The sequence below is a fragment of the Leptonychotes weddellii genome, chromosome 1, assembly GCF_054177405.1.
Source record: "Leptonychotes weddellii isolate Sample4059 chromosome 1, ASM5417740v2, whole genome shotgun sequence".
Classification (NCBI taxonomy): Eukaryota; Metazoa; Chordata; class Mammalia; order Carnivora; family Phocidae; genus Leptonychotes; species Leptonychotes weddellii.
Window position 1 is genome coordinate 189,107,551 of NC_138369.1, and position 13,682 is coordinate 189,121,232.

Consider the following 13,682-nt stretch of genomic DNA (forward strand, 5'->3'; position numbering starts at 1 on the left):
GGAGTCTGATAGCTTTAGCAATAAGGATATTTGCTGTTTCAAGCTGCTAAGATTTTAGGGTTGTTTGTTACTGCATCATGAAATAGCCCATTCTGACCAAACAGGGTTTTCTGAGTACTACACGAGACAGAATATATGAAGAGAACATCGTATGTGACGGATACAGAGCGTAGGAAGAATGAGGCACAGTGCTCAGTCCACAGTAAGTCCTACGAAACCACACAAACCGAATGTGAGACTTGACCGGCAAGGGACGGCCCTTCACTCCAAGCGTTCGTAACCTCGAATGTGAGACTTGACCGGCAAGGGACGGCCCTTCACTCGAAGCGTTCATAACCTTGGCTTGCATCTGGCTTCACTGCGCTGGGTGGACCCGGGAAAACGACAACATGATGAAGAAAACAGCACAGTCCCTTCCTTCTGGAGCTGATTGAATAGCAGGGAAGCGAGGATTGGGACAAATAACGCTCCTTGGTGAGCACTCAGTCATCCCCAACTGGTGAGTGCTGTGCCGAAAACATACAGCTTGCTCACAGAGTGGGAAATGCTAGCTTCTGGAGGATGCAGGAAGGCTTCTCTGAGGAAGGGACATTTGAGCCGGGATCTTAAGGACAAGCAGGCATTAACCAGGTGCAGGGACCCCAGGAGGGGCGCGGCTGGAGGGAGCCTCGAGCCACAGAAAGGACCTGGTTGTGTCCAGAGGGCACTCAGAACCCACCGGAGGACACTGGACTTGGTGCATGGATGACACAGTAGAAGGGCACCCTTAGAGGGCCGTCGAGGTGGCATGGAGAACAGACTCCTGGGGACGGGAGTGGGGTGGAGGGGCTGTTGGGGGCAAGTCGGGGCGGGGAACAGTCAAGGATGTGGTGAAACCTGACAGGTCCCTAAGCACTCAGACGTAAATGTGGGACACACGGACACGTCCAGGTTGGCTCTGGGTGATGAGATGGATGACGGGGCTGTTGGCTTACGTGGGCGCAGCGGGAGAGGGCCAGCTTTGGGGTCATAAATCCCACAGGTTAGACGCACCGAGCTTGGTGCTGAGACGTCCCGATTCGTGGAGAGGAGCTGGTGCACTTTGCTTCAGCGAAGGAAGCAGCCAGCGTCGCCCCTCTGCACCCCCCACAGCACAGGCGGGATAAGCTCCTAGTGTGGCCCTGCTGATCTAGAGACGGGAAGTGTGCGGGGCTGGGCTCTCTGTGAGGACACGGGGTGGGTCTATGTCCCACCGAAGGGGATCCATCTGTATGGAGCGGATGTGGGCAGGCAAACCTGTCGGTGGGGAAAGAGGAGGCTGCTCGGCTCAAAGCATCAGGACGCGCAGCGCCAGGCTTGCGGGTGTGGTCTGCGCCCAGGGACCACGGTGCCGGCTCTTTGTCCGGGCCACCTAGGGCCACTGCTGGATTATTCTACCTGCTGCACCTGCCGCAGCACCACACAAGCTCGTTCCCCCACCGTCGTTCCAGAACCAGGGCCCCTGAATGTCGGTGCGCTCAGGTCCCCCCGTCGTACGGGAGTTGGTTTCCCGTGTGCGTGGAAAGACTATTCACAGATTGCTGTTGTTAGTTTCGGTCCCACCGCGCGGCGGTTAGTGGAGCAAATTGCTTCTCGGTATCCATACTTCACAGAGAAGTCCCATGTGTCTGAGCAGCAATCCCCCTTCTTCCTTTGAAGTGTTCTGAAAGGCTGCACAGACAGCCACAGGGTCTGGCACACACAGCAAGGGGCTCCTCCTGGGCCGGAGGGCAGATGAGAGCTGCCCCCCGAAGCTCCCGAAAATACGATTAACGGATCTAAGACAGGCTCTCATAGCTCAACTCCCTAAACAGCAGATGGCACCTCGGGCGTTTCATAACTTTACAATGACCGCTCCTAACAAATCGGAACATATAATTAAATGTTTGTCCGATAACGTTAAGGGATCGTTCCAGGGCCCCTGGCCAAAGAAATGCCCTGCTTTTCGGTTCTCCCCTCTCTGGCTGCTCCAACTTTCCCTGTCCATTCTCCCCTGATCTAAGCTTTGCAAAAAATGCCCACATGCACCTTCTTCATTGCCTTTTTTTTTAACCCCCTGTGAAAGCTTCTGACAGCTCAGTATGTCCGGGAACATTTCAAATGCCCCGAAGACTGTATGGGTTCCGGGCTGAGCAGGCAACACGACACAATGGGCAGGGGGAGCCACAACCGTCCTCAAATGACGCCCAGTGTGTGACAACACGGGACGGGCAGTTTGGGCAGAGGGCCAGCAAGTGAAAAACACAGGTCACTGCACCTTTTATTTGTCATTATACAAACTGATGGGACACAAAACACACTCAACTTCTCAAAACAGTCTCAATGCCTTTCAAAATCCCACGGGACGTCACCGACGATACCGTCTTGGGCTGAGAAGCCACGAGCTCTACGCCTTCGGACGCCGTGGCCGGAAAGAACGCGTAAGGTCCGTGACTCTGCCCCCCACACCCGGATTCTCCAAGGTAGGCTCCCCTCGGGCGCGGTGAGGTGGCGCCCGACACAGGCCATGCATCCCCCGCGAGCGCCGCTCCAGAGACCCAGTCCCCTCCTCGCCACCGTGGCCTTGGATCCAGCTCCGCGAGATTCACACCGTGAAAGTGACACGGAACTACACAACTTTACAAATCCACAGGTCACGAGTAAGTTCCCGAGATTTCTTAGAATAACCAACACGGACTCACAGAGCTTGGTGGCCGCTCCTATGAACATAGCTGTCCACCTGGGATCGGTCGAAAATTTAAACACTTCCCATCAGTAAACAGGGATGTATGTGCAGAACAATTTACAGTCGGGGACTCTCTTGGCTGAGTGGCACTTTTTTTTTCTTTTTGCTCCCCAGTCCCTTGTATGCAAATTCATAGCAATGGTTTTAAGACGACAGGGACCTATTTTGCCTCCCACAGTGACCCTATTAAGACCAAGTGTGTCTACAGAAAACTCAGGAGCGAATCCGATTTTTATTCAGAGTTCTAACTGATGGTTACACGAAGGATCGTTCCACTGGTGTGTGTGAAGGAACAGTGGGAGGGCACCAGGGCCACACAGCCTACACGAGGTGCTTTAAAAACATTTGATGCATCCTTACTCCAGGCACGAAAACAATGTCTTTAAAAAAATAAAATTGTGATTTAAAAGGCCTTTATTACACCGGGACGAGGAGTAAGAGATAAAGGCTAACAGAGGGTTAATTGTGTTTGTATTTTTGGTTGGTCATTCACCCTTTCTATGCTGCAAGAGCAAAAAAAAAAAAAAAAAAAAAAAAAATTGTCAGTGATTTTTTTAAAAAAATATGTTAGGAACCTTGGTGCTCTTGATGATCCTGTGGGTACCCAGACCATTTATATTTGGAGAATGAAGACAATATTTTAGAAAATATATCACTCCTAGCCCAAGTTCATTTGATGAAACTATTGTGTATAAAGCAGTTAATTATATACATAAATAACATAAAAATAATTATCATAAATTAAAAAGTCAAATAATCTCTCGCTATGAATTCGACCGCCAGGTAGGAGACAGAAGCGTGACTGAGCTGTGTCTGGAGGCCCTCTTACGTACTGCGTGTGTGAGCATCTCCGTGGTTCTGAAGGCATGCATTGCACGAAACAAATTCTAGCCCTAGCCTCAGAATCTTGCTAATCGGAATAAAGTGAAGTGCTGGGAAACTTGCATTTTGCAGAACGAATCATCCTTAGCCTCACCGGCAACACCAGATTCCTCCGGTCTATGCATCCACTTCTTGACTCCTTGTCGTTCTTTCCTCCACGTGGATCTCCCAAGGAATATAGGATGCACGATAAAGAGGGAGGAGGCCAGAATGAGGCAAATGTTATGATGTCATTGTGGACAGCGTTACAAGGTATCCGGAGGGTAAACACTGAGCCCCTGTGTCCCTGGCTGAGCAGCAGGAGGGCGTGAGCCTGGCCCAGCACCTCTGACAGGTGCTCACGTGCGTGAAAGCGCATGTCCCAGGGACGGAGACGTGGCTGTTACTCGGCACGTTCGTCCACGAAGGCTGTTCACGCTTCTCCACGTGAACTAAACTTTTCTGCTTCCATTGCTGCCTGGCAGGAAACAGCAGTACCTCTGTACTGGAGAAAAACCTCTACTTTCCTGCTGTGAAGAGCCAAGCTCGTTCAACATTCTTCTAGAACACTGGTCTTAAAACACGTCAACCTGTGGAATTCAGTTGAGACAGAAAGAAAACATGAATTTCTTCCCTGTTCTTCGGTGGCTTTGGCTGAGTCTCAGCCGTAATAGATATATTTGGCTGGCAGAGGATCCCCAGGCAGCTCTGCAGGAGCCGCCAGAAGGGACTTGTCACACCCGGTGCTGTGTCCCTTGCGCTCAAGAAGCCACGCAGAGCTGCACGCGGACCAACATTCCTACAGTGCAAACGACTTCAGCATGTTAAAAATCAAAAACAACGTGGCCACGACAGTCTTGAATACATAACACAGGCTTGAAATAAAGTAAAAAAAAAAAAAAAAAAAAAAATACAAAACATTGATCCACGTTATGTTACAAGGACGCCTCTGAGGCCCGAGTCAGCGACCCCAGAGACCCCTCGCCCGGACCGACTGCGCCCAGAGGGTCGTCCGCAGCCACAGGGTGCCTTCTCACACATCTTCGGCCCAAAGTTGTATAACAAATTTGACTCAACTCAAATTTCAAAGAAAATAAACGTCACTTTAACGTCTAACTGCTCATTCACCAAAAACACCCAGAAGCGAGAAATCGGGAGTTTCCCCGCGGCGCGCTGCCCTGTGGGGATCCTCACTGCGTCCCTCACTGCGTCCCCCGCTGCGGTAACTACGCCCTGAAGGAGGCAGGCGAGCCACTGTGTTCCTCCTGACACATCGCTCACCTCTCTGTTCCCGCTTGCCCCACTTTCCCAGAGCCCGTGTCCCCCAGACTGAGTTCTGCTGGGGGCGGCCGCCACGAGCAGGGCCAGGCCAGTGACGTGCCACCTTGCTGGGCACAGGCCGTGTGGCTGGCACGTGCGGCCACCCCCTGCCAGGGGTCACCCGAGGTGCGCCGACAGACTGTGATGCCAGGCGGGGCATCTGGAGAGAGTTCTGCAAAGCTAAGTCAACCTCACATTGCCGTAAGATTTTTTTCTTCTCGGTTTGGTATCCAGCAAACGAATCTCAAAAATAAAAAAGAACACCCGTGCGTCGGTCTCTGTCTGAGTTCCGGGTCGCGCGACTCAGTAGCCGTACATCTGCTGCTGGGGCTCGGCCTGCACCTGCGGCGGGGGGGGCGCCTGCGGCGGGGGGGGCGCCTGCGGCGGGGGGGGCGGCAGGACGTCCGTCTGCGGCACCGCACGCCACGTGAGCGGGTGCTGGTCGCCGAGCTGGCTCCCCAGGGGTGTGATGGAGTTGACCAGCGTGGTCAGATTGATGAAGTGGGCCACGGACTGCGGGTTCGAGGCTTCGGGCTGGGGGTGGATCTGGATGTCGTTCTGGCGGTTGTGCAACATGGCGGAGCCGCTGACGGTGTCAAAGGTCACGGTCAGGATGGAGTTGTCCAGCTGCAGCTGGCGCTCCGGGGTGGTTAGGTGCCCAACGGCCACGGGCTGGAGATTGGTAAACTGAGTCCCAGCGGCGGTGGTGATGGGGGTCACGGTGATGTTGGTCAGGCCCACTGAGCTCGACGGAGTGGTCACATTTGGGTCACCCAGGGTCACTACCACCTGCAAGGGTCACACACAATGCAGGACCATTAACAGTCTGCAGAACGGCCAACAGCAGAGCCTTCCGCTGCAGGAACCCCATGCCTGGCCCCCCGCCTGGCCCGAAGGAAGAGAGGAAAACATCTTTTGGTGAAGGATTAAACCAAGTTAGTTTTGTCCCAGAAAAATGATTCTAGTGAAGCAGAGCAGTAAGATACAGACAGGACCACGGAGACATTCGCTGAACCGAAAAACAAAAGATCTCACGGGCCAGGAAAAAAACAGAGGAAAGTAACGACGAGAAAGGCAGAAGAAGGCGCGCTCTGCGTTTTCCGGTCGCTCCTCTCCCGCACCTCGTCGCTGGCGAACGAAAACCCCAGCGATCAAGCTACAAAGAGCAACCCCCACATCTGCGGCACCAGGACTGAGAAAATCCAGGAGAAGCAGCATCTTCTCCACGGAGAGGAACGAACAGCCAAATAAGTGCAAGAATGTCTGCGTTACGATTAGCGCCCAAAACCAAGTACGAGACACACATCGGTGAGAGAATCGCGAGCCTCAGAACCAAAGAGAGCGAATCGGAGGCTTCTGTTAAAAGCAGCAGACGGGCTGGCCATGTGCATCTCTGCCTCCGCCGACCCTCCAGGGACCTCGGGTGTGACCTCACCAGGGGCAGATGCAGCGGGCCCCACTCCCAGGCTAAGGGGACACATGTGGGCCTCTTATAACCCCAGAAACCACCCGGTTCCCACACGGGCGGGGGCGGCTGTCCCACCCAGGCGCCACGGTCAAGCCGCGATTCACAGTGACAAGTGTGACCTCTAGATCTGAGCTGGGAAGTACGTCGCTGACGCTGGCTTATGGGAGAAGTGCCCCATGGAGCGCCCGCCACCGCGGGGCCCCGGCTAGCATCAGCGTATCCGCAGGGGTACGGGTGAGGTCCCCACGCCCCCCAGCTGCTCCCCCGGATGCCCCGCCCCCGCAGGAAGGGGACCACCTGCTGGATGCTCTGCACCGCGGAGTCGGTTTCGTCCCCCACACCCGACAGCACGGGCTCCTTCTCCGAGTACTCGCTGAAGGCGGCCTCCTCCGGCCCCGGGGCTCCCGCCGCCTCCACCTCCGGCTTCTGCTTCCTCTTGTGGGCCCTCCTGGCGGCTTTCACGTGCTTCCCCTCGGCCAGATCTTCCTGCTTCAGACTCAGTTCAGGCTGCAGGAACACAAGTTTTGGCAACGTCCGGGTCACTGGGCTGTGTCCCCAGGGTGGCCACAGAGGTCCCAGCACGGTCCCCGGACACGGCCCTAGGAATCGGAGTGACCACAGCAAGTCTGCTCACATGTGCTTCCAGAGATGGGGCATGTTCCTGTTGGACTCACTTTCTTGAAAAAGTGAAGGAAATTACATATAAGTCATATTTTTAAAAGCCACATTTGTGCTGGAATGTGAACATCTCTAAAGACACAGTTTTGACGCCCATTTCAGCTCTCGTGAGCTCAGCCTGAGGCTGAAAATCCATTCATGTCTGTGCTCTCGTCCCCAGGCTGAAGCAAATTCATGAGAGAAACGGCCTTGGATCAGAACGGGTGTGACTACAAGAACATTACATCATCTCCTTTGGGGACGACTACCGTGCCCAGCCATACGGCAACCCCAGACAGGTGCCCTGCACACTCCTCTGCCTGTCCAGGGCACACTGCTGCAGCGTGACCAAGTTTCCAGAACCAGGCCGATGCCACGCCTGGGCTGGGTGTCAGAGGCCATCCTGGTCACCAACCATGCCTCTGGGCCTCTCGTGCCATCCCACACGGTGAGATCCCACCCAGCAGCAGACAGACCCAGAGGAAGCCTGCCAGGGCGAGGCCATCATGGGATTGCCCTCGTAGGGGCAGGACGTGAGCCGTGGGCGTCTGGGGCACTACAGAGAGGAAGGGAACAGGCCTTCTCGCGCTCACTCACTACAACCCAGCACCTGAGCACTGTGCTCAAAGCACTGTTTCAAATACAGAGGTGTGACCGTGATTTTACAGTAATCGAGAGCATGGCATAGTCCCTTTACAATAAAGCACCATTTTTATGAAGGCATTGGCTTAAAAGTTCTTTAAAAACTAAGTTCATCTAATAAAGTTATTTTAATTACAACAATCTAGTTATGCTGGCCTTTTATGGAAATCACCTGTGATAGTTAATTTTACGTGTTAACGTGGCTGGGCTCGGGTGCCCACGTGTTTGGCTGTCCAGCAAAGATGCTGTGAAGGTATTTTTTTAGATGAGATTAACATTGTATCAGTGGACTCCAAGCAAAGCAGATCACCCTCCATATTGTGGGTGGGCCTCATCCAATCAGTTGAAAGCCTTAATAAGCAAGCCTGAGGTCCCTGAAGAAGAGGGAATTCTGCTTCCAGCTCCGCACAACACATGTCCGAGCCTCCCTGCCCCAGGCCATGGGCCTGCTCGGTGCGTACCTGGACGATGCCAATGGAGGAGGCATCGATGGTGGTGGTCTCTGGGAGGTGGTCCAGGTCATCAATCCGCACGGCCAGGACCTATGGGTGAGCACAGGAGATGAGCCCAGGATGCTGTGCTGGCAACTGACTCTTGTTATCTCTTACGGGCACCCCCGGGTTCCCGACCCAGCTCAGCTCAGGACCTACGCTGTGATGCTCGCAAAGGACGCGGAGTGAAAGTGGCCAGGTGCCACTGATGTGATCTCACCCACTGTCACCAGCACCTCACTTCCACCTCCATCGTCACCGTGACAACCATCAGCAACCCTACCAGCACAACCAGGATCATCAATGCCACCATAAACACAAGCAGCACCACCACCTCTATCCCTGCCCCCTCCCTGCCACACGCACACTCACACAGCCAGGCCTCGTGAGCAACCGCGGCAGAGCCCGCCCAGGTATCCCTCCCCGCCCCCCACCGCCACCTTCTCAGCTGCCCAGGGTCACCTCTGTGACATGTGATGTGTTCCTCGTAACTACTCTCAGCTCTCATCTACCTCCTATTCTCCCCCGTCTCCCACCCCCGACTGTCAGGTCCGGGAGGGTGAGACGCGTCCCGTATGGCTGGCTCCCCAGGGCTCACCGCCAGCGGCGGCTTCGTACGTGTGTGTCTGAACAACACAGAACGAAAGGAGGGTGAAAGGATCCAAAGGAACGGCCCCAGCAGAAGAGGCCGGAGCCTGGAGAAACAAGGGCGGAGAAGAGCCACGGCCGCGCGTCCTCTGCCCTTCGTCTGCGAGCCCTCCCCTGCCAGCATGCCTGTTCTGCCCGCTGCGGGCATGCTCAGGGGGCTCGTGGCGAACGCCGCCCCCACTTGAGCAGCAGGCACAGGAAGCTAACCTTGCAGAGTGATCAACCCGCTAGGGAGTGCTCTCCGACCCTGCTGACAGGACTCGCTGGACAGACGCGCTCGCTGAGCACCTCTGTGCTGGCCGAGGCCCCTCTCTGCACCCAGCCACGCGTATCACGCGTCCGGGCTGCAGGGACCGGCTTACACGCTCCTTGTGAACACCGGTAACTACCGAAACTCAAACAGCGACAGAGAACTCGCACAAACTGCAGACTCAGCACGTGGGGGCCTGCAGCGCCTGCCCTGGGCCCTGAGCCCCGGTGTCGCGGCCGGCTCGGCGCGGGTAATTTCAACACCGGCCGCCACACGACGCCGTCTTCTGTTCCCTGCGCGACCACTCACTCCATAGCGGGGAGCGTCGCATACGCACGTACAGCGTGTAGGACACGCAACCACGGCCACTCGCACGTGTGTCTCAAACCCCGAGCACACTGCTACGCCGTAGCCACACTGCTCCTGCTGCAGGGAGGGGCCCAACACGGCCGTGCTGCCCCCGGGAGGACGTCAGTGACCAGCGTGCCGCCCCCAGCCAGCCAGCACCGTCAGTCCGATCCACCAGACGACGGATGGCATCCTCGGTTGGCACTCGCGTTTCCGGGCCTCGGCGAGGTTGAAGGCTTTTTTTGGGTTTTAACCTTGTATGTTTCCTCTGCACGTGTGTGCACGCTCGGTTCCTCGAGTCTCCTCCTCGAACGGCTGTCACCCTTCCTCCCAGCAGCTTAGATCGGCTGCCGACAGGAAGGCCAACACCTGCGTCCGGGCTTCCTCTGCTCACCCGCCGGGCCTACAGCGTCCCGAGTGGGGTACTCTCTGCCAGGCAGACCGAGGGATGCTTTTGTCCGTGACTTCTGCCCCCAAAGCGATCTGATAGCTACGGACCCGCGTGTTTTTCTACTTGTGTTTTTCACTTTGCCTCTCTTTAAAGTACGTGAATTATTTAGTGCCCCGGACCTTCCTCTGGAACACACGCCCAGGCGGGCAGGGTCAGCCTGCCTCTGGGCAACTGCTCCCCCCGGGGCTCAGACCAGCCTCGGCCCCCACGGCACTGGGAGGCCCCCGTTCTGCGCCCCGGGTCAGCCACCCCAATGGGAAGGACGGAGGGAGGGGACCAGGGTTGTGCTTCTGTCTTGCTGTAATTCCAGTGAGAACAACCTGTAACTTCAGCAAAAAATATGTTTGAAGCTCTTCATTCATTCATTCATTCATTCACTCACTCATTCATTTGCTCGGCGCCTCCCAGGGGCAGGGGGAATGTACGGCCCGGGCCCCGCTTCTAGGAAGCCTGGGTCTGCAGAGGGGGGTCCACGAGCCAGTGCGGTCGGTCTCCGAGCGGCGGGGCGGGGGCAGGGAGGGGCCGCGCGTGCCGCCTCAGGCTCACCTCCGGGTGCTTGCGCCGGATGTGTCTGCTCATGGAGGCCCTGGTGGACACCTTGGTCCCGCACAGCTGACAGCTCTGCGCCTCCACCTTGTCGTGGGTGAGCTGCACGTGCTTCTGCAGCATGTACTCGGTGACGTACTTCTTGTCGCACACGGAGCACGTCCACTGCTTGCCCACTTCCCGCACGCATGGAGAGGAAGACACAAGCAGAGGTCACGAGCGGGGCCATCCCGCGGCCCACAGGACAGGAGAGTGGGAGCTTCGCCCTCGGGCCACGCTGCGAGGGTCGTCTGCCCAGTCAGGCGGGGTGGGGACGAGCGGGCGAGATGAGCAGGACGGCGCCTCTCCCTCACAGAGGGTGATGCTGCTCCAGCATTTGAAAATTCGGGAGTGGACATTTGAAAGTCCTGGTGGGCTGATTTTTAAGGGGCACAGGGGCCACCCGTGGAGGCAGGGCAGACCAAATGCCCTGAAGAAGCCCGCACTGCGGAGCAGATGGACAGCTGTCCCACTCCTGCAAACGCGGGGCGCCGCGCCAGGGACTGCGGAGGGGGCCGAGCGCCTGGCCTGCCGCCCCGCTTACCTGTGTGGATGAGCTTGTGGGTCTCCATCGTGTTCCTCTCGCTGAAGGTCTTCCCGCACAGCTCACACATGAAATCTTTAATCCCTGCAGGAGAGGGTGCGCTAACCTCAGGGGCTCCCTCGGCCAAGGGTCTCCATGTGTGCAGAAGCCACAGGGAAGGGAATGGCCAGGGGACCCCAGAGAGCAAGCGCTGGCTCCCACGCTCAACCGGAGCATCGGGCGGCTTGGCGAGCTCCTCCCGCGGTGGGACTGGCGAGGCCATGGGCCCCGGGCCCTCTGTCCACTCCGCATGGGCAGAACCAATGTGGTCAGCCTTGCTCGGCACCTGCATTTCTGCAGCTGCCCAGAGCTCATCCGTCTCTCAGTCGGGGCGGGGGGGGGGGGTCATCCCACTCGCCCATGGCCTGGCAAGCACGCGTGGAGCACCCCTCTGTACAGACAAGAAGAGGACCCTCAGCATGCCTCATAAACAAGGGTTTCCCCAGAAATGGAAACGAGGAGTGACTTCAGAGGCCCACGGCGCTCGGTCCTGGGAGCGTGTGTGAAGCCCCATGTGCACGAGGCCCTGGGCTCACCGTGGCTCGTGGAGGGACAGGCAGGGACAGAGGTGACCACACCCCAGCAGCCTGTATGGCTGTGGAGTGCGGAGTGGACGGGAGGTGGCTCAGGACCCAGTTGTGGGGAGTGAGGACGCTTCCCAGAAAAGGCAGCGTGAGTCTTGGAAGAGCTTTCCCAGGAAGACACCCGTGGTCAATCAGTGACGGGGTGCCGGCACTCGGAGGGGACAGGGGGGGGCAGTGAGGGAGGTGGGCACGCAGGGAAGCTGGACCAGGTGGTACAGCTCTCAAAACCCAGTTATGGGGGGGGTGGGGACACAGGGAACCACAGGAAAGAAGTTTCACACAGACACAGCCGGTCAGCAGGGGTAACCTTCCCTCAGTTCCTGTGTCCCCTGGTTCTCACTCTCACACGCGTTTATCCACACACGCGTCTTTTATGAGAAAAGAGCTCATAGTTGTTGCTACAGAGGCTGTTTTTTCCCTGCTGCATCACAAACTTCTATGTAAGTTAACACACATCATCACTTTTAGCGGGTGCGCTGGTGTTTTCCGCGGACACACACACGTAAGACGTTCCAGCGTCTCCTGCCCCAGACAAAGCCGCGACGGACAGCCGGCCCTCGGGTGATCGGTTCGTGGGCACACGCTCGGGCACGCGGCTGGGTGCAAGGCACAGACCCTGCAGACCTGGGGGAGCTCAGCAGATGCCTCGGCGGTGAGCCGAGCGGGGACCTGGGCTCCTGTGTGCGTGGGCGGCGACGCGGGGACGGGTGCTCGCAGGGAGGGGACTGTCTCTGACAGAGGCGGCTCCCGAGAGCCAAGCGACAGGAAGCGGGAAGCCACAGGCAGCTCTGTCCCCGCCCGTCTCCCGGCTTCCCGTGCCGCCGGCTCACCCGTGTGCCGCTTGAAGTGCTTGAGCATGTTGACCTTCTGCGCGAACTTGCGGTGGCACTCCTTGCACTCGTACTCCTTGATGCCCTTGTGTAGCTTCATGTGGTGACGCAGCGCGTGCTTGGTCTTCATGCCTGCCGACAATGCACGTGAGCCAGCCCGCCCGCCGCCCCGTGCCCCCACCCCGCACATCCCCCCGGTGCCCCCGCCCCGCACACCCCCACGGTGCCCGCGCCCCGCATACCCCCACGGTGCCCACGCCCCGCAAACCCCCACGGTGCCCGTGCCCCGCACACCCCCCCGGTGCCCGCGTCCCAATATCCCCATGGTGCCCATGCGCCCCGCACACCCCCCCGGTGCCCGCGCCCCGCACAACCCCCCGGTGCCCCCGCCCCGCACACCCCCACTGTGCCTGTGCCCTGCACACCCCCATGGTGCCCACACCCCAATACCCCACGGTGCCAGCACCCCACACATCTCCATGGTGTCTGCACCCCAATACTCCATCGTACCCCTACCCCAATACATCCTGCATCCAGGACCCTCCGATGTGCCTGCACCCCAATACCCTAATGGCGCCTGCACCCAGGACACTCCACAGTGCTTGCACCCCAGTACACCCACAATACCTGCATCCAGGAACGCCCATGGTGCCTGGACCCAAGGACACCCACCGCAGTGCCTGCACCCTAACACCCCCAAAGTGCCCACGACCCAGACCTGCAACAGTGCCTGATCCCCTACCCTGGGCCAGGACACCCCCCCACAGTACCCACAGCCCCCCCACCCGGTGCCTCAACCCCCCACAGGGGCCGTGACCTGGACGCTCGGGCAGAGACAGGCCTTGGTGGGTGCAGAACAAGAGAACGGGGGGAGGTCAGGGCGTGGGGGTGAATCTCCTAGAGGGCCCCCTCCACCAGTGGCAAGATGGGCACTTATGCCGTCAGAGGACCTTAGGGGTTTACTGTCCATGTCTAGACAGCTCACCTTGTCAGGGGCCTGCCCAGACCTGAGGGTCAGTGCTTGGAACGACAGGGGCGGATGTGACCATTGTGACACACAGCCGAGTCATCTGCTGAGAGGGGGCCGCCTGCCTGAGCTGCTGGGGCTCCAGATGGCGGGCACACTGAGATGAGGAGTAAGTCCTCCGGATGCTGGGTGCTGCGTGGCGCAGGTGTGGACCTCCAATCTGCCTTTAAGGAAATGTACCTTTGCTAAAGGAC

General features: G+C 57.9%; 1 protein-coding gene across 1 annotated transcript in view; it reads right to left on the bottom strand.

Moving 5' to 3' along the window:
- Positions 1 to 2,262: 2,262 nt before the first annotated feature.
- PRDM15 (PR/SET domain 15) overlaps positions 2,263 to 13,682 on the bottom strand; it is a 40,753-nt gene continuing 29,333 nt past the window's right edge. The window contains exons 6-11 of the mRNA XM_081819957.1: positions 12,462 to 12,593; positions 11,009 to 11,092; positions 10,426 to 10,601; positions 8,153 to 8,233; positions 6,690 to 6,899; positions 2,263 to 5,713 (exon numbers count right to left, since the gene is read on the bottom strand). Coding sequence (XP_081676083.1) covers positions 5,228 to 5,713; positions 6,690 to 6,899; positions 8,153 to 8,233; positions 10,426 to 10,601; positions 11,009 to 11,092; positions 12,462 to 12,593 — 1,169 coding nt within the window. The 3' untranslated portion in view covers positions 2,263 to 5,227. The remainder of the gene's footprint in view (positions 5,714 to 6,689; positions 6,900 to 8,152; positions 8,234 to 10,425; positions 10,602 to 11,008; positions 11,093 to 12,461; positions 12,594 to 13,682) is intronic.